At 53.3% G+C, this 22351-nt stretch overlaps 1 protein-coding gene across 5 annotated transcripts in view; it reads right to left on the bottom strand.

The window, feature by feature from the left end:
- Positions 1-22351, bottom strand: part of ITGA3 (integrin subunit alpha 3) — a 30410-nt gene that overhangs the window by 4497 nt on the left and 3562 nt on the right. For 4 of the 5 annotated variants that reach the window (XM_036836983.1, XM_036836985.1, XM_036836982.1 and 1 more), the window contains 22 exons: positions 16942-17069; positions 16537-16616; positions 14494-14743; positions 12884-12970; positions 12315-12522; positions 11661-11857; positions 9901-9989; positions 9638-9774; positions 9384-9470; positions 8370-8437; positions 8158-8294; positions 7411-7560; positions 7222-7319; positions 6776-6923; positions 6438-6506; positions 5748-5827; positions 5561-5638; positions 4401-4503; positions 4112-4294; positions 3808-3930; positions 2954-3067; positions 1899-1997 (listed from right to left, as the gene is read on the bottom strand). In XM_036836983.1, coding sequence (XP_036692878.1) covers positions 1899-1997; positions 2954-3067; positions 3808-3930; positions 4112-4294; positions 4401-4503; positions 5561-5638; positions 5748-5827; positions 6438-6506; positions 6776-6923; positions 7222-7319; positions 7411-7560; positions 8158-8294; positions 8370-8437; positions 9384-9470; positions 9638-9774; positions 9901-9989; positions 11661-11857; positions 12315-12522; positions 12884-12970; positions 14494-14743; positions 16537-16616; positions 16942-17069 — 2713 coding nt within the window. The remainder of the gene's footprint in view (positions 1-1898; positions 1998-2953; positions 3068-3807; positions 3931-4111; positions 4295-4400; positions 4504-5560; positions 5639-5747; positions 5828-6437; positions 6507-6775; positions 6924-7221; positions 7320-7410; positions 7561-8157; positions 8295-8369; positions 8438-9383; positions 9471-9637; positions 9775-9900; positions 9990-11660; positions 11858-12314; positions 12523-12883; positions 12971-14493; positions 14744-16536; positions 16617-16941; positions 17070-22351) is intronic. The other variant, XM_036836984.1, reaches the window with a different exon arrangement.

The following is a 22351-nucleotide window of genomic DNA, read 5'->3' on the forward strand; positions in this document are numbered from 1 at the left end:
TTTTTTCTTCCACATAAATGGGATCTGTGTGTACTCTACCCACTCTTCTGCGACCTTTTTCATTATCTTTCGATGTCAATTAATAAAGATCAACCTAATCTCTTCTGATGACTGCATAGTCATTGTAGGAAATGTACCATAATTTATTGAACCAATCTCCTACTGAAAGACACTTAGATTGTTTCCAATCTTATGGCATTATAAACAATGCTTTAAAAATATCCCCATATATTTATGTTTGCAAACTTGTCCTATTAGCTCCTTAAGATATATTATCATGTGCAGGATCAAAGGAAATGTGCAATTAAAAATTTAATAGATATTGATAAATTCATCTCCAAAAAGAATCCATCAATTTATATTCCAATCAATAGCATTTCCTTCTACCTCATCAGCACCGGACAGCATTATTCTTTTTAATATTTTCTAATATGATAGGAAAAAAATCTTATTGCTATTATTTTTATTTCTTTACTATTGAATTGAACATTGGTATTTCACTCTATGTACACTGCCTGTTTATCTCTATGCTGCCCTTTATCTTTACATATTAAAAATATGTCTATCAATACTTTGTCATGTATGCTATAAACTTTTTAAAAAAGCAATATATCATTTGCCTTTTTAGTTTCCTTACCATCTCTTTTGCTGTACACAGATTTAAAATTTCATACAGTCTCTTATAACTGATTCACTTTGCTGTACACCTGAAACTAATACAACATTGTAAATCAACTATACTCCAATAAAAATTTAAAAAATAAAAAATAAAATAAAATTTCATATAGTCTAATTTGTCAAATTTTTCCTTTGTGACTTCTGGGTTTAATAAAATAACTCCCTTTCTCCATAATTAAAGATTATTATTAAATTATTTCCTGAATTTTCTTCTGGTATAATAGATTTTATTTCCTATATTTAAATATTTAATCTAACTCAAATGTGTTTTTGTTTATGGTGTGAGGCAGGGGTTTGCCTTTACTTTCCAAATGTGTTCTCCCAATACTACTTGTTTACTTTTTTCTCCTGATTAAAAATGCCATCTGTGGGCTTCCCTGGTGGCGCAGTGGTTGAGAATCTGCCTGCCAATGCAGGGGACATGGGTTCGAGCCCTGGTCTGGGAAGATCCCACATGCCGCGGAGCAACTGGGCCCGTGAGCCACAACTACTGAGCCTGCGCGTCTGGAGCCTGTGCTCCGCAACAAGAGAGGCCACGATAGTGAGAGGCCCGCGCACCGCGATGAAGAGTGGCCCCCGCTTGCCGCAGCTAGAGAAAGCCCTCGCACAGAAACGAAGACCCAACACAGCCAAATAAATTAATTAATTAATTTAAAAAAAAAGCCATCTGTATAATAAAGTAAATTTCTATCCTGTTCCATTGATCTTTCTGGCCCTTCCTATACTACCTTAATTTATTTTAGGAAATGTACCATAATGTATTTAACCAAAACTTCATTCACCTCCTATACCTATCCCCTTCATATCTCCACTTATATCCTTTTCATAACAAATTATTAGCAATTTTGTCATATTTATTCTTCCGTATGTAACTCAGAATCAAGTTTGGGAACTTTCTTTTCAAGTTTCCACAGAGATGGAACATCTTCACAGAGATGTCATGCAGATCAAATGAGCTCAAGCAGAGGTTCTCAACCCTGGCTGCACAGTAGAATCACTAGGGGGTACTTTTTAACATACCAACACTGGGGTCCCACCTCCACAGACTCAGATTTCATTGATCAGGGGTGTAGTCCAGACACCAGAAGTCCTCCAGAGGATTCCAATGTGCTGCCAAGATTGAGACCACATAGCTAAAGCGTGTGAACGTGCTCTGAAAAGATGCCCTGTTCTCCCATGCCCTGGCCAGGCGCTGCTGTCTCCTTAGCACGATCACTCACCCGCACCGTCTTGTTCTCCATGTTGATGGTGGGGACGCTGGTTCGCAGGAACAGGGTGGCCCAGCTGGCTACCCTGACTCGGTCAAAGTCTTTGTAATCCTGGAGGGAGGAAGGATGGGTCAAAAGAAGCAGCTGAAGCCGCTCTGAGCCTCTCTCCTGACCCTCCCTCAGGGTCAACAACAACCCCCAGGACACCATTCCCCCATCCTTAAGCAGCACCCAAAAGGACCTGACACCAGGCCTCTCCTCCACACACGAACACACGTCATTCATTCATCTGTGCGTCAGGTCCTGTGCTGGATGCTGGGGACAGCAGAGACAATGAAGGTCACAGTCTAGGTCCGGCCTGTGGGCTAAATCTGGCCCATGACCTGCTTTTGTAAATAAAGTATTTCTGGCACATAGACACGCCCATTCATCTATGTATTGTCTGTGGCAGCTTTGTGCTACTATGCAGAACTGAGTAGTTGCAACAGAAAGCACGTGGCCCACAGAGCTGAAAAGATGTTTAATCTAGTCATTTACAGAAAAAGTTTGGTCCAGGTGGCACGAGATGGCTGGCACTGCAACCCAGAGCAGAGCGTGGTAAGTGGCATGCGTGGTTTCTGAGAAAGTTCTGTGGGTGTCCAGAGGGGAGAGGTCATTTTCAGCTGGAAAAGTCAGAAAAGACCTCGCTGGTGGTCTCTGAGGGAGACTGTGAAGCCTGAACAGAAGTTTACATGCAGAGATAACAGAGGGGAGCTGGCATCCAGCGGGAAGGAACAGCATGGGCTAAAGCAGGGAGGTGGGAAAGTAATGGACACGTGACAGAATAATGGACATGTGAGAGAAGGTCATCTTGGCTAGAGACAAAATTATGTCATATCCCCCACACAGATGCACAGACTAACACTGACACAGCACACAGTAACAGGTGCACAACCCAGCGCGTATCAATCTCCATGCAGTCACTGACACACACTCGGGCACACACATGCACCCTGGCCTCATCCTCTCCCTGTTGCTCTCCCTGCCCGGGTGGGTGGCAGTGGAGACCTCCAGACCCCGGCACTGACCTCGATGAAGGTGCTGTTCCACACTCGTGCCTGCACTGTCACGTTGGTGATGACGGGGGCATCAGGAATCTGGCACTCCAGCCACACACAGCGGGTGTGGTCACTGCCACAGCTCTGAGGTGGGCAGGGAACACAGAACACGAGACAGTCTGGGTCTCTAGATTCTTCAGGCTTCGCCCCTGGCTTTGTCCCACCCATGGCTGACCTGAAGGGGCCTGCCCTAATCCCTTCACTCATGCACACTGCACTTACGTGTTTAAGGCACATTCTTTGGGCCAAGCATACATAGATGCCAGCGACAGGGAGAACGGGAAATCTGATCCTTGTTCGTGTAAATGGGGCCCAATCCCAAACGCCACCTTTCCAATGCCTTCCCACGCTGAGCCTTTGCTCCTGCCGGCTCCCTCTACTTGGAAGGCCACTCCTCCCTCTCTACCCAGCTAGACCTCAACTTGCTGCCCAGGCCTGCTCCCCTCTCCCTTCTGACAGAGGGCGCCCTGCACCCCATCTTCATCTTGCCTCTCCCCATTCCCAGCCCTAATGATCAAAGCTTTGAGCAGCTATATCACCCCCAACAGGTGGGGGCTCCTGGGAATAGAATCAGTATTTCTTCCTTTAGTCCACCGTACTGGCTGCTCCCCAACACAAGGCAAGGGCAGCGGGGTCCCTCTGAGGGCAGCAGATGAGTCCCTCCCCCTGACTGGAGGCTCCTGAAGGCAGGGGCCACATCACCTCATCAGACTGGGTTCTCCTGGAGCGTAGCACCTATCTCCCTTGCTTCGTGTGTCCCCAGGTGCCCACCCACCCTGTGATGGGTGGGCACAATCCCCTCCAACCTTGCCCTGGTCACTCACCAGCTGGATCTCAGACTTGGCTTTTTTGGCAGCAGCCAGAGTGACAGGCAGGGGGCCCTGGCCTCCCCCGGGGTCCAGCTGTCGCCGCCTGCGTTGTGGAGATGGCGGCCTGTCCCCAGGAACCTGAAGGGGGAAAAGGCGATTTGTTGGAGGGAGGATCAAAGGTGAGGAGAGGACGAAAGGGCAGGTGGAGGGGCAGGTCCCAGAGAGGTAGGAGGGGAGGGAGAGGAAGACGCTGGCCTTTCTGCCCTGCAGCTTGCAAAGGAAATGAGATGCAAGTGAACGCTTCCCCTGGTGTCCTTACAGAGAGGGTGAGGTTGAGAGGGTTGACAAGGTCTCCAGGTGGCCGGCAGTGCCACGACCCATTGCCGTGGACCGTGATCTCCGTGGGGTACAGCAGCCACTTGCCATTGCTGACTTCATAGGGCCACTCCAGCCCCAGGACCAGGGTACCAAGGGCTGCCAGCCCTTCCCCCACTGGGCCCACCTGTGGGTACAAGGGGTGTCATGGCCACTGTCTCCTGGAAAACCACCTCCATCTCACCAGCCCCCACCCTCACACACTCAGACCCTGGACCCAGATGTCCCCTTACCTGGAACTCATACTTGAGAGGGCTTCCCACATCCTCCACAGTTTTCATGCCAGACTCGCCCATCACTGTCCCCCCAAAGAAGCTTTGTAGCCGGTGACTCACCCTAGGGGTAAGAAAGATGCTGGAGTCACAGGGGATGGGAGGGGCCCTTGCGGGGGGGGGGCACCAAGATTAACTACAACTCCTCTGATATCAGGCAGACCTGAGATAAACCCCAGCTCTAGCACTTACTAGCTGTATGGCCTCAAGCAAGTTATTTATCCTCTCTGAGCCTCAGTTTCTTCATCTGTAAAGTGGGGTTAATCTGTTAAGCAGGATCACTATATAATGGGGCTGTTGTGAGAAGACAATGAGATGATGTATATAAAATCCTTAGCATTGTATATATGTGCCACATCTTCTTTATCCATTCATCTGTTGATGGACACTTAGGTTGCTTCCCCTAGAGTCTGTCATACAGAGTGAAGTAAGTCAGAAAGAGAAAAACAAATACCATATGCTAACACATATATATGGAATCTAAAAAAAAAAAAAAAATGGTCATGAAGAACTTAGGGACAAGACCAGAATAAAGACACAGACCTACTAGAGAATGGACTTGAGGATACGGGGAGGGGGAAGGGTAAGCTGGGACAAAGTGAGAGAGTGGCATGGACATATATACACTACCAAACGTAAAACAGATAGCTAGTGGGAAGCAGCCGCATAGCACAGGGAGATCAGCTCGGTGCTTTGTGACCACCTAGAGGGGTGGGATAGGGAGGGTGGGAGGGAGGGAGAAGCAAGAGGGAAGAGATATGGAGATATATGTGTATGTATAGCTGATTCACTTTGTTATAAAGCAGAAACTAACACACCATTGTAAAGCAATTATACTCCAATAAGGATGTTTAAAAAAAAAAATCCTTAGCACAACAAGCTCTCATGAAATGGTAGGGCCACACCAACACCTTAGCCCCAGAGTTTCTGATTCCTCCACTGCTACCTGCTTTGCAAGGAGAATAATAATAATAGTAACAATAATGATACTGATGTTGTTATGTCTTGGCCTAAGGATTCCAAGCCAAGAGAGGTGTCTCAGAGGAGCTTGAGAGACACCTTAGGGAGGGGAGACCCTAGCTCAGGCCCAGCAGGTTGGGGTTGGGGGGAGTGGTACCCACATGCTGAGCGAGGCCTGGAGCGTGTAGTCCACCAGCAGAGTCAGGGTCATGGGTGACAGGTCATCCTGGTGACTTGACCTGGGGAAAGAATACAGAGGGTAGGGGAGGAATGTGTCAGCTGAGGCTGGGGTGGGGGGGCCCAGGACATCTCAACCTTGACATAGACTGGCTTCTCGAGGTCACTCACGTGGAGAGCTGCAGCTGTGCCTGGAGTTCCCTTGTGTGCAGGGTCACCCCAGTGACCTCGAAGGCGATGAGCAGCTCCATCTGCCATGAGGGTGAGGGAGGCAGAGAGGGGCGTTTGGGGCCAGGCAGGGGTGATGCCATGGGGAAGCGAGGGGCTGAATGCTACGCTAAGGAGTTGGTTCTCTGGCCTCCTCCTCCCATTCAGGGTGTGGTCTCCCACTGCCACCTGTCTCCACTCTTCCACCTTCCTAGCCTCATCTGTTTCCCTTTTCCCATTCTCTTCTGTTAGTAACAGCTCTGCTACTTTTGAGTCACATGACCTTGAGCAATCACTGAAATTTTCTAAGCCCATGTTTCCTTTCTGTAAATCAGCATCTACCTCCTCAGAAGGTTGTGAGAATCATATCATATAAACGAAGCACAGCCTTGGGGTCAGGGCCTCGCACATAGTAGGTGCTCAGCAAAATCGGTTTCCTCACCTCCACCTCCTCTAGCTTTGTGCATAGCTCCCTAGTGGCCCCATTTTTCTGTCTCTGGGTCTCTCCCCACCCCCTACTGTATCCCCCCCTCCTCCACTCTGGCTCTTTGCTTCAAGGAAGCCTGGGAAGCAGGCAGGCAGAGTGAAGATACGGAACTCATCAGAGGAGTAGCCTGGGACCCCACACCTGGGAAGGGTGTGGTCGGCGCTCACCTTCTCGTTCCGTTTGAAGGGGTTCCCCAGCTCGCAAACGATGGTCTCGTTGGCTTGGCAGGCTCCAGCCTGAAGAAAGAAGACAAATCAGATCTGGGTGGTCAGACTAGGGCTTGTCCCGCCCCTCTCCTGTGGTACAGGGCCTGAAGCCCTAGAGGCCTGAGAACCGAGTTCCCCTAGCAGCAGAGACGCTGCAGGCACCTGAGGAAGCCCAGCCTAGAGGAGTTGGGGAGGGGGGGAACACATGGCAAATGACAACACATGTACACGACATGTATGAAGGATGCATATACATGGTGGAGCCGTGATTGGGCTCCGAGGGGGCGGAAGGCACTCACGGGGCGCACTGAGGACAGCAGCAGGGCGGGAGGCACCGCCAGGGTGAGCAGCGCCTCGTGGGCGTCTTCCCCAGCCCGCTCCCGGCTCGGGGTGTTGGTCAGGTAGATGCTCAGCAGCAGTTTTCGGAAGTCTCTATTGTACTGGAGCCTGAGAGGGGAGGAGCCCCGGGCTGAGCCCAAAGCCCCGCCTCCGGGCCCGCCCCAGACCTGTTAGGCCCCGCCCCCCAGAATAAAGCCCCTTTTCTGGCCAGGGAAGGCCAGTCTTATCAGCTCCCACCTCGCTAATTAAGGTCCCTCCTCTCCGGCTCGCCTCTCTCTGAGACCCCTCCCCTCAAATCTTACCAGTTCTCTCCCCTCTTCCAGACCAATAGGGCCCCGCCCCTCAATTCCCCAAGGCCTGTGAAGTCCGCCCCACCCTTGGCCAATCCCCGCGGTCCAGAGCGCACCTGCTCAGCCGCTGCCCCAGCTCAGACACGAAGGCCGCCCGCATCTGCAAGTTGCTGTCGCACTTGTTGTCCGGCCCGCACTCCTTCTGGAACTGGACCTGGGGGTGGTCGGAGGCGTGGAGGGACCACCACCCACAGCGCCCTCTCGCCCCATAGCTCTCCGGGCCCCTGTCCTTCGGCCCCACCCACCTCCGTGTGGTTCTCCAGAGCCTGTGCCTGGTTGAGGACCGGGTAGGCGTCCAGGGACCGAAGCCCCAGTCGGGGGCGCTCAGGCATCCGCAAAGGTAAAGAGTAGTTCATGGAGATGATGATGGGTCGGAGTTTGTCACGGACGTTGTCCTGGGAAAGGAAGGTGAGCTGAACCCAGCTCTGCACTGCCCTCCAAACCAAGTTGAATCCTCACACCATCCTAAACCCCTAGGGAGGAGCTGAAGGCCCCCACCCCGCCTCAACCCTGAAAACCCCCTCTAAGGCTGAACCCCCCTCCCGTCTGATCACCAAATTGACCCCACTGGTACCACCTTGACCCACAAGTGAGAAGGTGGGGCTCCTCCTCTCCAGGGATCCCTCTTGGGGGAGAGTTGAGCTTCCCTTCATCCCTGGGGTTCCCAGGTTGAGTTCTCCCTTCTCACCCTGATGTCCCAGAGAGAGCCTGAGCCTGCCCCTACTAACGGATGCCTTTTCCCCAGAGGTGAGCTGAGGCAAGAATTTCACACCCTCACCGTGGCCCCCATCCGCACTCCGAGGGTCTCTCTCTCCCCTCTACCATGGGCTGGGTGCTGTGCACTGTACCCTCTACTTACCTATGGCCTTCCAGGCCGACCTGCCACCTCTGTCTCTGGGGAGACCTCACTCCCTCACCCTTGACCTTGGGGACTCTGGCTACCTCTTCCTGGGACCATGGAGCCCATGTGCCACCCCTCGCCCCTCCCTCACCATCAGGAGCAGCTCCAGCGTCTGGCAGCGCATCTCGGGCATGGAGAAGAAGCCATGGAAGATAGCTGACTGACTGCGTGCAAAGCGGAGCCGGGGTGGGCGGCGGTCCCGATCGGCCTCCAGAGTGTAGGCCAGGGCTGCAGGTGCACAGTGTGGTCAGCAAGTGACCAGGTGAGCATGCCCTCCCCCTCGCCCTGCAGCCCAGCACTCACTGATGTTCCGCCTGTAGTTGGGGTCCCCGGCACTCTGGTTGTAAGCAAAGCACAGCTCTACCTGCACACTGTTGAGGGTGGGGGACATGGAGGAGGGTCTGGTCACAGTGGGACCCAGATATCCAGGCCCTGGCTTTCACCCCCTTTCCTGGGCAAGGGGGAACAGGGCCCTTCAGGAAAAAGGCAGGGACAAAACTGGGGAGTCCACAGGGTTGGGCTGGGGTGTCCCTGGCCCCTTCCCTCCCCACTCTCATCAGAGCCACAGAAAACAGGGTTAGAGGGCACCAATGAGGAAACGGAGGCCCTGAGAGCAGAAGGAGTTGCCTGAAGTCATTAGTCAGTTGTTGGCCCAGCCCAGTCTTGGGCAGGATCCCCAGTCCAGATCTCCTTCCCCACCCCGCCCCCTGCTTCCCTGCCCTGTCTCCCCCTGCCTTCTGATCCAGGACCCTCATTCACACACAGACCTTGGGGTCAGCACCATCATTATTGTAACCATCTTAGCAACTAACATTTTTTGAGCACTTAGGGTTTATAGAGAGCCATGCTAAGGGCTATTTGTATATTATCTCACTTGATTATCACAGCAGCCCTGTGAATTGGTTATTAACTTTGTTTTACAGGCAAGGAATCTGAGATTCAGAGAGATTAATTTGCTCAAGGTGGCTCTCTCTCCTTCCCCACATCCCATCACTTAAGTGTCTTTCTCTTCCCTCCTCTTCCAGGATCTCACTCCCCAGAGCCCATCCCCACCATTGCAATGGGCATAGCTGGAATTTGAACCAGGCCGTCCAGAGCTCCCACTCCCAACCACCGTGCCCTATTGCCCCCACCCCCAATTCACCCATTACCTCCTGCAAGGAGTTTTGCTTTTTAATGAGGTTGAGTAGGGAGGGCCATGCTTACCCAAGAATCAACCCTTTAATGGTGGGATATCAGGAGTTGCCAGGGGAGGGTTTTGGGAGAGTCTTCCCATACATCAGGAGGAATGGGTGGGCAGGGGCCTGAGGGTCTCACCAGGAGGCAGCTGTGCAGAGTGCAGGGTCCAGTACAGATGGCCTGGCCACCAAGGTCCTGTGGAGGATGTTGATGACAGGCCGGGCCCTGCATAGAAAACCCACAGACATCAATGCCTCTGGCCTGTCCCAGGCCAGGCTGGGGTCGGGGCTCAGGTTTGCATGGACATGACGCTGAAGGTGGACAGAGCTGGGGCTCCACACAGACAGGGATGGTGGAGAGAAAGGCCCCCATCCACTGTTGCCCTGGCTCACCGCAGCAGCACGATGTGGTCTGACAGGCTCCCCACCAGCAGGTCTGGGTAGAAGTTCTCATCCACATCCATCTGCCCACTCAGGGAGTAGCCAAAGGTGGCCAAGCCAGGCAGTCCCAGCTTCTCTCCGTGTATTACCTGGAGGCAGAGGGAAGTGGTGGGGACAGGCTCTGGGGTAGGCTCCAGGGAGTGGGGCCCAGGGGGAATAGGGAGGAGTGGATGAGGGAAAGGAGGAAGGGCCCCTCCATCCCTGTCCATCCATACCTGCTGGGGCTGTCTGAGGAGCCCCCTGGAGCTGCCGTGGTAGATGTACACTTTGCCCAAGCCCTCAAAAGGGGCTCCCACAGCAACGTCTGGGGAAGAGAGACGGTACAGGGTCACCCCGTGTACTATGGGCCCCACAGTTCCCCAACCCTGTGCTCCAGGCCACAGAGTCCAGCGTGGCATTGACCTCCCTGTCAGACAGTGCTCAGAGCATCAGGGAACAGAGCTCTGTGGCTCAGGATTAAAACTGGGACCATTGGGCGCCCAATTGCCTCTTTTATATGAGGGAAATTAGGCCCAGGAGAGGGAAGTGACTTACCCAAAGTCACACAGCAAGTTAAAGTCTCTGGCAGGCCTCAACCCCAGATTTCTGACCACTGGCTGTTGTTTGTTTTCCCTTATTGCAGTGCGTTCCTTCTCCCCCACCAACCGCCCCTCCAGACACCTGGTTCTTCTAATGACATTTACTAGCAGGGTCACAGAAGCAGGTGTTCCCCATTGGTGACTCTGCCACGCAGTTATCAAGCACTCATCTCATCCAATCCTCACAAGAGTACTGGCAGTAGGTACTACTTTTTTTTTTTTTTTTCTCTTGGCAGTAGGTACTACTGTCCCCACTTCATAGATGAGGAAAAAGGTTCAGGAAACCCAAAGTCACACAGCTAAGGAGTAGAGAAGAGGCTCTAAGCCCATGTCTGTCTCTGTGTGGGGGCTGGGATTTTAATCACAACACTCTAGTGAACTTTACTTGTTAAAATGGCCAGGCTTTTTAATTCGAACCATTATTTCCACAAATAAATCCAAAACGTTTTGTCTTCTTAAACTTTCTAGTTTTCTGCTTTTGATCTGATAAGGTCTAGGTAACCAGAAAGCCAAGCTTGTTAGAAAAGGAAAAGTAAGTAGGTCCTGAGTGACAACTGGGCAACTCTTCTATCAGTAAGTGCTTGGGCTTCATTAACTGGAGTTTCTAGCACCTGTTTGGTCTCTTTAGCGGCGCCTCTGCCTTCCTCTTGGTTTTCAGGTATGTTCTGGGAAGTTGAGGTTGTCAGAGAAATGATTTACGGGTACGCCAGGTGATCCCGTGGCAACCAGGCTCAACCCCTTGATTTGTCCCTCTCCTTGATACACCAGGTCTGATTGGTCCCCAAGTCCTGCAGAGCACTAATGACATCCCCTATATCTGGGACTTCTACCTTGTCCCAGCACTTAACGTCCCACACCTGATATACTATATTCTTGATCTTAACACCCCCAGCCTTGCTCCCCACATCCATCCATCCCACATCTCCCTCCAGAATCATCTTGCAAGGTACCAAGCTATCATATCAAATCCCTGCCCCCAAATCTTTTTGGACACCCCTCTGCCATAACCCAAATATAAAGCCCTAGTTTTTCTGCCTGGCTTTCAAAGCGTCCACCCCACCCCTACACTACCTCTCCAGCCTCACCTCTGATGTGAACAACCCACACCTACTAGATTTGAGCACATCAGGCAGGTGTACCACACTCATATTGTGCCCCTTCTCTTCCCTCCACTGTGCACACTCAGCCCAGCCTTTGATGCCTGGTGGTACGTCCACTCCTCCAGGAGGTCTACCAAGCTCGCCTCTGTGGGGGCTCCCTTTGCACGCTGTGTCTCCAGCACTGCTGTGAGCTCCCCAGGCCTGGGCCCCAGCCTGTCTTCTCTTCGGACCCTGTCAAGCCTGGTATGCAGCTGGCTCTCAGTCAGTGGATGCTGGGGCAGGAGTGTTGGCTCATACCCTGGAATCCATCCTGGTTGATGTCACCGATGCTTGCCACGGAGAAGCCAAAGGCAGAGCGACTGGGGCCATGAAGAAGGAGGGAGGGGTGGGCCGGGAAGGAGGTGCCTGCCTGGTTCATGAAGACATAAATGGCACCCCCTACCTCCTCTTTCCTCTCAAAGTAATAGGGGGCACCCACCAGGAGGTCCTGCCACCTGCACAGGAAAGAAGAAGGTGGAGATGGGACATGCAGCATAACTCTTATTTAGCAGACACAACTGTGCCAGGCAGGGCACATGACTCTACAAATGGCACCTCTGGCCATAGGTCGTTGGAAGGACAAGGAAGTGTCATTGTGACCCGTCTAATAGAAAACACATGTGTGGAGAAGCCATGTAGACACAGATCACACCCAAACAGCCCACATCCACTAGAGCCATACAAATGACAGGCATAGACGAAGAGGTGCAAGCCTCATGAAATTGACATGCAAGCACCCAGAATCCCATAAAGTCTGATTGCAAATCAACATGCAAAATTGACTAGCAAATCCCTGCAAACAGCATGCAAAGAAATGCACAATTGCAAACCTCCATTTCTCTGCCCTGGTTTGGGCAAGCCCGCCCCCCTCACCATTCTCTTGGCCCCAGAGAAATGTCCCTGGATTCTCACCCATCATTGTTCAGGTCTGCCAGGGCAATGGCGCTGCCAAAATAGGCGCCCACCTGCCTGCCCTCCAGCACCTGCCTCCTCCGCAGGTCTCCACCTGCCTCCTGGCTCAGCAAAAAGACAGCGCCCACATGTTGGTGCCGAGGGGCACCCGTCACAATGGTGGTGTTCGTAGGGTGCAGGATGGCACTGCCCACCTGCATCGTGTAGCCTGGGAAGCGGGGAAGGTGGTCAATCAAGGCTCCAGTAAGTTTTGTCCCCTTCTACTCTGGACCCATCTCCCAATATCCCCCTATTATCTTCTATTCCTCTATTCTAAGTTGGGCAAGAAGGTGGACCTTGGATGCCCAGCCCCGAGTCCTGCCTGCACACTGGACCGTGAGCTCCACGAGGGTCATGACTCTGCATCTTGGGGGCATACAGGTGGTGGTCAATAATTGTGTGCTAGCTGAACTAAATGCCGCTAGTCGCACTGCACCCTGGCCTCACTCTTCCACCAGACACTGAAGGTGAGAGGGCCACTGAGCCCCTTTCCTCCTCTCCACCCAAAGGGCCACCACAACTGGACTCACCAATGTAGAGGTTGCCTTGGTCCCCTGGGTCCTTGTAACTATATTCGGATAAATCCCAGTCCTTCCGCTGAATCATGTAGCTGTTTCCTTCACAAGGATTTGAGGAGGGGGAGTATAAGTCACCACTCCTTTCCTCCACTCTGTCCAGGCCCCCCACCTCCAGATAAGGATAATAATAACCCCTTTTATTTGTGAGTACTTTGCCATTTGCAAATCACTTCCTCTTTATTTTAACAATTCTGTGAGGTAGAATGATGACCCCCACTTTGCAGATGAGAAAAGTGAGGCTCAGGGATGGAGAGCTAGTTGTCCAGCTGGAATCCAGTCATCCAGGCACCCAGATACTAGATGACATTTCCCTCACCCTAGACACCAAAGCCAGACTCCACACCATTATCTCCTCCTAATCCTGCCCCCAAACTCAGGCTGCCTACCCCTACCCTGCTCCCCAGGGCTGCTGCTGGAGAGTACCTGTGGCCCTGCCAAGATTCTAAAGGACCAAGGGGTGGGAGGTAAAACTAGCAGTGAGCAGAGGCCTCGGCCTCAGGCAAGCCTAGAGCTGTGACTACGCCCTGGGCTACCTGTTGGTCAAGAGGACAAAATAAATAAATCATTGCGATGTAACACAGAGCATAAGAAATATAGTCAATAATAATGTAATCACTTTGTATGGGGACAGATTGTTTCTTCACTTATAGGGGTGATCATTTTATAATGTACTTAAATGTTGAATCACTATGTTGTACACCTGAAACTAACAAAATATTGTATGTCAATTATACTGCAATTCAAAAAAACAAAACAAGATTCTGGGCTCCCTCTGTCTGTTGATTCTGCAATAGTTGGTGCAGTAAGGGAAAAGGGGCCACTGTTGCTACAGCCTATGTGGTGGAGAGAGGCAGGTGGAGGGGGTGTGAGCCGTCAGACTCCTGAGAGGCAGTATGTGGTGTGGCAGATACAAGCATGACTTTGGATACAAGGAAATCTCTGCAGCCCTCCCAAAAGATTGCCCTGTATGTACTGACATGAAAAGATGCCCACAGTTTATTGATATGTGAAAAGGAAGTAGCAGAACAGTATGTTTAATGTGATTTTGTGTGTGTGTGTGTTAAGATACCTATACATTCTAAAATAAGTCTGGAAGGATCCACAAGACACTTAGCCGTATACACTGGGAAATGGGACAAGGAAGATGGGGGAGAAGAAGGGCACTTTTCCTCTTTATTTTACTGTACCATTTAGTAGTTGTACCAGGAATGTGCTTTATTTTTTAAGTTTTTAAATGGTTAACCCGGAGTCAGATGGACCTGCATTCCAATACAGGTTTCAGAACTTACTGTTGGCCTTGGGTGATTTACTTCACCTCCCTGAGGCTCAGTTTTCTGTAAAATGAGTATAATAATACTCGTATTTTAAGATTAATTACGATAATAGGCGTAAAGCCTCTGGTACCTAGTAAGCACTTTAAAATAGCAGAGGTCGAGGTAGCTGCTGATGTTGGCAAACGAATGCTCTCCTCTGCCCCCTCGTGTGGAGGCTCTGGCAGGCTGCCCCAGGGCCTAACAGGGGTGGTGGCCTCTGCTCCTCTTCCCTTCCCCCACGGTCCCCACCTTTCCAGTTGTAGGCACCAGGAGCGCCGAAGTACACAGTGTTTTGGGTGAAGCCGCCGCTGGCACCCAGCTGGCACATGCCGGTCTCCAGGTAGTCGGTGTTGCTGTTGCACATCTCGTTGTGGTAGGTCTGCCAGTCATCACCGGGGTCCAGCTCCAGGTCGTTGCCCCTCACATAGCACTTGCCCACCATGCGCCGCTGGTCCTCCGACCCCGACCACAACACCTGGGTGTAGCGGTGGGCACAGACCTGGGGACCCCAGCCCCCACCAACACACACAGCTGAGCCCGCGGCAGGGACTCAGGAGCAGTGTCTCCACAGCCCTGTGCACCTCTGGCTTTGCAGGAGATTAGCGGAAAGAGGTCTCCCGGCTTTTCTTTCTTCCCACAGTGATGCCTGGACCTGCATTGCCTTTCCAGAATTCAAAAACCTGCTCTGAAGGCTGGGAACACTTTCTGGAAGACCAGAAGGTACTGGATTTGAGAGTGGCTTAGAGATCTTGGCAAAACAAAAAGGGAAAAGGATGAGGGAATGTGGGGTTCAGGCCCTTGGGTCTAAAAGGAGCTAGACACAGAGCAGGTTAGGAATTTGCTTCTCTGCTGTCCCCTGATGACCTTGCCCTCTTAATGAAGGATCAATATTAGAATAACAACAACAACCATAGCAGCAGCGGCTAACACTTACTGAGTGCTTACTGTATGCCAGACACAAGTCTGAGCTCTTCACCTATTAATTCTTTTAAGCCTCCTACCAGCCCTATGGAGTAGGGATAATTATCTTCCCCATTTTAGATAAGGAAACTGAGGCATAGAGAACTAAGAAACCTGCTTAAGATCTCACATCTAGAGAGAGGCAGGGGATATTCAAACGAAGGCTGTCGGGCTCCGGGGTCTGAGCTCTTAAGTATCAGGCTGTGCCGCCTCTCTTGAAGCTTCTCCCTGCACGTGGGAGGTTCTCCATAAAGAGTTATTGGGCAAATCAATCAGAATAGGGTATTTGTAAAACAGCCCGGGGCCAGGGGAAACCCAGAACCAGGCCTAGTTCTTGTTTGCTTGCCGTTTGTGTCCCCATCCAGCTGTGAGCCAAACCCATGCTCGTGCTGGCCTGAGCCTGTCCCGGGTCACTACAAAGTTTGTAGTGCGGGCTCAGTGCAGGGCACGCAGGACGTGCTCACCAAAAACGGACTGAATGAATGGATGGGTGAGCAGAAAACTGCTGAAGGACCCAGGATCTAGAACTGACTTAAGTGGAAACCTGGACCCACACCATCCTTAACAAAAGACTAGAAAGGGTGTTTCAGTGAACTGGTCAAACCCGGAGCTTATGACAGTGTTCAAAGGTGACGGCTATGGGGGTGACGGTTGACTGGAAAGGAGCGGGCTTTCTGGAATGATGTAAATGTGCTATTTCTTTAATGGGTGTTGGTTACACAGTGGTATAATTTGTCAAAACGCAACTGAAGCAAAATCTGTACATTCACTGTATGTAAATGTTACATGAATTTAAAGATGAAAAATAAATTGTCTATCTGGGACTCAGATATTGAGATCCCAGGAGCCAGCACCGATGAATGCGGGCAGGAGGTGACAGCTGACAGCAGGGAGTGGCCCCCAAACCCCAGCCGGGGGAGCTGGGGCAGCAGGGCTGTACCTCTCCCGCCAGCCGGCCTCCCCGGAAGGAGGGGAGGAGCGCGCCCAGGCCGCACTGCCTGAGGCCCTCTCTGCCCTTTCCATCTCGCAGTTCCCTCAGCTCATTCCTACGAAGGGTGAGCACCCCCCCGGGGGGGCAGTGGGTGATTCAGACAGGACCCAGGCTGGCCCTTGGAGAGCGCCAGACACCCTCCCCACCCCCACCCCCTGCTACAAGTGCAGGATGAAGGGACACACATGCCGTGGAGACGTACAGCCACAGAAATGGACATTTGCAAGGCTCCAGCTCATGCACAACGGACCCTTCTCCTGCCCTTTGCTTCCCTCCGAAGCTCCTGGGAGATGAAGGAGAGGGCTGGAGGTGGGGGGGACCGACGGTGAGCGCCCACTTACCAGGACTCTGCCTGCAGGGCCCTGGCTGGCCACAGTCACCCCGAGCCACATGTCCTCAATAATGTGATGGTCAGGGTCACCTGTGGGCATGAGAGGGGTCATGAGCCAGGGCACCTCACCCCACCCTCCCAGCATCCAGAGCCTCCAGAGGGCAGGGGTTGGTCCCTCCCGGATCTTCCATTCCAGCAGGGCAGCCCTCCCTCCCCGCCTTCTCCAGCCCATCATAGTCGGAGCTCCACAAATCCCATCTGGGCCCACTCTCCTCTAGGACCCCCTCTTCCCAGCTGGGCGAGAAGGGACTAGAAGCTCCCCAGGTGAGCCTCCTGTCTCTTCCGGTCATTCTCTCTGTGCTACCCCCTCCACCAGGCTCCTGACCCAGTGCCAATTCCCAGGCCCTCTCCTCACTTTTCTCTGCAATGTCCATCCGCTCACAGTCGTCCTTGTGGGCAGTGAGTGGGCACAGGTACACAGCACCGGTCTGGTTGGTATAGCCATCAGGCACAGCAAGGTCCCGGGGGGCGCCAGCCAGGAGCCTGGGGGTAGGAAGGTAGGTAGACCCGGGCTCACAGTCTCCAAAGCCCGCTTCAAACAACTCCCTGCTCAACGTGCATGGGCCAAGCATCTGCTCTGTGCCAGGCTCTGCCGTCGGGAGATGAATGGCTCCCCGCCCCTGCCCTCGAGGAGTGCCCAGGGTAGGGGAAGGCAGGCAAGGAGACAGACACCTGTGGTCAGTGCCTCATGAGAGGAAAGCAGGGAGCAAACCAGCCCAGACTCTGCGTGGGGGGCAATCAGGGAGGCCCACAGAAGAGGGGACCCTGGCCTGAGTCTGATGACCAGGGCTTACCAGGTGAAGAAGGGGAGGAGGGGCTCTGTAGGCAAAGGTCTGGCATGTGCAAGAGCCAGGAAGTATGAGCAAGAGAGTGACTCAGGGATCTGCAAGGCCCTCGGTACAGCTGGAGGCCAGAAACACGGGGAGGGACAAGAGGCAGGGTGCGAAAGGGAGCCATGGAGGGATTTTAAGCAAGGGAGCGACACGGCCAGATCTGGGTTTTGGAAGGACTGTTTTGGCATCTGAGTGACATAATCAGATCTGGGTTTGGGAAGGAATGCTTGGCCTCTGAGATGAAGGTAGGGGGGAAGAGAGCAAGGCTGGAGGAGTCCTGGCACAGGGTTCAACTTGCAGGGGCCTGAGGAGAAGATGTATGAGGTGGTGGGGAGGGGTGGGTGCTTGGAGACCTGGGTCCTACCTCTTTGAGCCATCTGAGGACTTAGATCTGGGGGCGGGCACTGAAGAATGTGGGCAGGAAAGGACAACTGACCCTAAACCAGAGCTGGGTGAGCTGAGGTCAGCAGGGCCCTTAAGTGACCTGGGCGATGTCTACTCTCCCCCTCCCTACCATGTTGAGACAGACATATGAGGTATAGGGGTGGTGGCAGGGGAGCTGGGTACCTGACACTTTGTACAATGTGGCCGCAGGGCAGAGTTCTGGGCTGGTGGGCATGAGAATGGGGATGGGTGAGGACTATAAATCACCTTGTCCCAGCCTGCCTGGAACCCATCTTTAGGGACACCAACTGCAAGTCCCTGCAAGGATTCTTAGGGCTCTAGCAGCCCTTCCCATACCAGAGAGGTGACTAGAGGAGAGGAAGGTGGGTGATCAGCCTTGAAATATTATCTCAAAAGACAGTTCTTGGACCACCAGAATCAAAAATCCCTGCGATATTTGTTAAAAAGGCAAATTCCTCAGCCCACCACAGACAACCTGAATTGAATCTGGGGGTGGAGCCCTGGAACCTGCGTATTTAACATGCATCCCAAATATTCACACCACAGTTTGAGAACCCAGCTCTACCACCCCTTGCTCTCCCAGCATCATCTGTCTGCAGCCTCTGGACGTTCCGCCAAGACCACCTCCTCAGTCCTGCTGGACCCAGCCTCCTGGGTGGCAGGCACCTCCTAGGTAGGTACCCCTCCATCCGGCCCCAGCAATGCTGTCACCTGAGGTGCCCAGCTCAGAACTTGAGTGCCAGGCCCCCTGCCAGAATCTGGATGTGCAGAGCAACAGCCCTGCCTGCAGCTCCTGCCTGGGACCTGAGAGTGAGGGCTGCAGGGAGTGGGCAGGGCAGGGCCTGGGCATGCCAGGGCCTGGGTGCCTCGGCCCACTGGGTGTCAGGAATGCGCTGCCTGGGGGTGCCGGGAAGGGGACCTCTGCCTGCACCTCACACCTCAGCTCAGACCTCACCCTGGGGAAGGGTTCCTGGGGGCAGGGGTATAGCTTCTCTAAGCAGAGCAGGGCTGGGAGCTCCGGCAGAAAGGCTGGCAGGGGGCCAGTGTGGCAGCCAGGCCCTGTTAGTCACCCTCTGTCTGGGCTGGGGAGGGTGCCTAGCGAGTCCGCTGCCTGACCACCCATGGACATCTGCCCCCAGCCGGACAGGTGCGAGAGGGGAGCTGCTGCCTGTGGGAAAGAAATATCTCAGCCTTGGAGCTGAAGGGCCTGGTTCTAGGTTTGTTCTGCCTCAAGGGACAATTTCTTTTCCCTCTCTGAGCTGTGAGTGCCTCATCTGTAAAATGGGACAGCAGCTGTCCCACCACCCTCCAGGGTTGTTGGGGGAAAAAGTGGGTTTATTCTTTAAAAGGGCCTCCTGACTATGAAGCCGAGGCCAACGTGAGCACTGTCGTTCTGCTTTCTTGTGGCACCAGGACTGGCCCTAGCACACCCCCAGGCCTTGCTCCGGGGACCCAGGAATTTCTGCCCCACTGGGTTAGGGGACCTGAGGCAGAGGGCACAGAGCAGACTAGTTCAGGTGTTTAGATGGGGCAGAGGATGAGACAGAAGTAACACTTCCACGGCCTAAGGCAATCAGTCAGGTGGGGGTGGGGCACTGGCAGCTAGTCATTCTAGGGTGGGAGCTCAGATTTGGCTGGAGGTGGCAGCTGGGGGTTGGCTACAATGAACTTGAAGGGGTGGGTCCAGGCCTCAGTGGGCAAGGGGTCCCTGGAGAGCCCACGTTGCATTCCAGGGCGTGCAATGCAAGGGAAGTGTTGCCGTGCCTACAGCTCTCCGGGCGCAAGTTGTCAGGGTGGGAGGGAGGTGGCTGAGGAAAAGGGTGGCCACGCCTTCCCAGCTCCCTCATCTTAGAGGGAGTGGCCTGAGGGACCCCTCCTCTTTGCCTCCTGTGGTACAGAGCAGGCAGAGCTGGGCATGAACAGCAATTGGATTGACATAAATCCCCTCACCACCTATACCCTCTCCACTCTCACCCCGCACCAGCCTTGTGCCCATTGATGGGCGGTGGGGCAGGGTCCTAATCCCAGCCCCGCATCCCAGGCCCCTCCCTCCCCAGAGATTCCACAGGGAGCACCCCCCACCTCCCTGGAGTATTTTTAGCTCCTACTTGGCCCGCTTAGAGGCCCTTTAAGGCCCTCTGGCTCCCAGCCCAGGATCCAATGCGTCTACGGCCAGAGGACTGGGAGTAGATGGGGGAAGGAGGGTGTACAGAGGGCCGGGTCCAGCTTCCTCCAGCCACAGTCAGGTGTGGGAAAATCCAGAGGGTGGGAAAGATATTACTGGTATGTAAATGAATGTAAGTTACTATGCAAATGAGCACATTGCTCCTGCTGTTGGATCTGGTCCAGATCAAAGAGTCCAGAAGCTGATCCCTCCCAAACCACCACTGAGGTCACCCTCCCAGCAGCAGCCAGAAGCGGGATGCTAAGTGGGATGCTTTGCCCAGCTCTTGGAGCGAGGAAGAAAGGAGACCGGACTGCCTCTTTCCTGGAGTCAGGCTGGGCTGGGTGGGAGTAGGTGTCCTTCCAGGAGGTAGGGAGATGAATAAAATGACCTCTCAGGGGCTTTCAAACAGCTGCCTCTTCACCTTATCCTTCGGCTCCAGCCAGACAGCCCCTCCTGGCCTTTGTGGAGGCCCCTGAGCTCCAAGTTCTGGAGAAGCACTTTCTCACTCCTGCCCCATCACTCTTCCTGGGGCAGTTCAAAGCTAATGAAACAGCCAAGTAGAAAGCAGTAGAATCAGAGGAGGCAGGGGAATGGGGCCCAGGGGTGTCAGGGCACCAGGCTGGCTCACCCCGGAGAAGAAGGCCCCCTGAGGGATACTGGGGTGGGGTGATGCTCAGAGAAACAGCCTGTAAGATTCAACTTCCCAGACTCCTCACCTCAGGGAGGCACTGGGGTAGCCCCAGTGGAAAGACTTCAGTTAACAAGGAGGGTCCAACGGGTCCAGCACTCAGGCAGCGGGCCCCCATGCCTTACTCCTTAGGCCAGGAAGCCAGTTGGGAGGGGCCCACTCCAGCTCTGAGCCCTGGGGTGGGTTGGGGGCAGCTCTCAGATGCCTGGATCCCAGCTCTGTGCCAATCCTCCTGACTGAATTATCCATGTCCCCAGAGGCTTCTCCTGCAGTAGCTGAAACTGCAGCCCTCTCCATCCCCACCTTACTTCTCCTTACGCTGCCCCCCAGCCCCCTTTCCCCTCTGGTGACTCAGCCCTAGAATCAGAGCAACAAGCTGGAGAAAGGGAGAGAATGAGAGAGGACAGGAGAAAGAGGCCTTGCTCAAGCCTCCAATAATAAAGAACAAGGCTGTTTTTCTCATTTCTTCTCCCTTTCCCTGGCTCCTTAGTATTTTTTCCACATTTGATCCCTTAGGGCATTCTTCATGTCATCTAACCTCAATCTCCCTTGCTGTTACCGCCATCCTCTTCCTTCTTTGTTTAGTTCTGACCAAGCTCCTTTCACTTCATTTTCTACAAGATCAGGCTTCCCCTACCTCCTGCCCAGTTTTAAACTCTCTGGCTTGGCCTGGTCATTGGAGCGAGCCAGAGAAAAAGGACACTATGCATCCAGGCCTTCTGCTTGCAGCCACAGCTGCTATGCCCATTTCCTCTGGCACGAGCCCTGGAGGCTGCCAGGTACCTGCTCTGCCCAGGGAAACATGTTTTAGGAGAGCAAGTAAGCCTAGTTCCTGCCTACCTCAGGTATGAGCTCATCTTCCAGGAGCTGCGGCCACCCCCGCCCCAGGCTTCCCAGACACCCTCATTGCCAGGCAAGAGCCCCAGAGGTATCTCCCATAGCCCACAAGGTCAGGCCAGACCAGGACACCTGGATTCCCAGGAGGGAATGACAGAACAGCTGCTGGGGGAAGGTGGGGAGGTCAGTGACCATCTCCCCAAGGAATAGTCCCTCTGCTTCCCCAGGGGTCCTCATGTATCTCACGAAGAAGCCCAGAGAACCTTGGTTCCCTGCCCTGCTCCTGACCCCTCACTCCAGAGACTGCGAAATTGGGGTCGGGGTTGCAGTAAGCCTCCGATGTTGTGGGCATGGAACCTCAGTCTAGAGATGAAGGTGATGGGGAACAAAGACACACCTGGGTTTTTAACCATTTCTGGAATAAGGCCTTCTTTGAGAATATAATGAAAGCGATGCTCTCCCCTCCTCCAGGCCCCAGAACAATGCACAAACATGCAAGATTTTGCATATACTTTCCAGGATCCCTGCATCTCCTGAAAACCTTCGGTGAACTCCAGGCTAAGACTTTGTTCCGGATCATGAACCCTCCCCCTTTTCCAAAGGGACTTTGAAGCTAACAGAACTGCCACTTGACTTGCTGGTTCCCCTGAGCTGTGCACTCAGGCAGCTGTTTACATCTGGCTGCACAGCTGGCTGCAGCTAAGCCCAGCTGGCCCAGCTGATTCTCCCAGAGGGTCATGGGGCAGAATTCAGTGAGATGAGGAGATGACCCAAGATGTAGAAACACCCCTGGAAAAGTCTGAGGATACCCAAGTGAGTCACCCAGAACGCTATC

Source organism: Balaenoptera musculus, chromosome 20 (assembly GCF_009873245.2).
Source record: "Balaenoptera musculus isolate JJ_BM4_2016_0621 chromosome 20, mBalMus1.pri.v3, whole genome shotgun sequence".
NCBI lineage: Eukaryota > Metazoa > Chordata > Mammalia > Artiodactyla > Balaenopteridae > Balaenoptera > Balaenoptera musculus.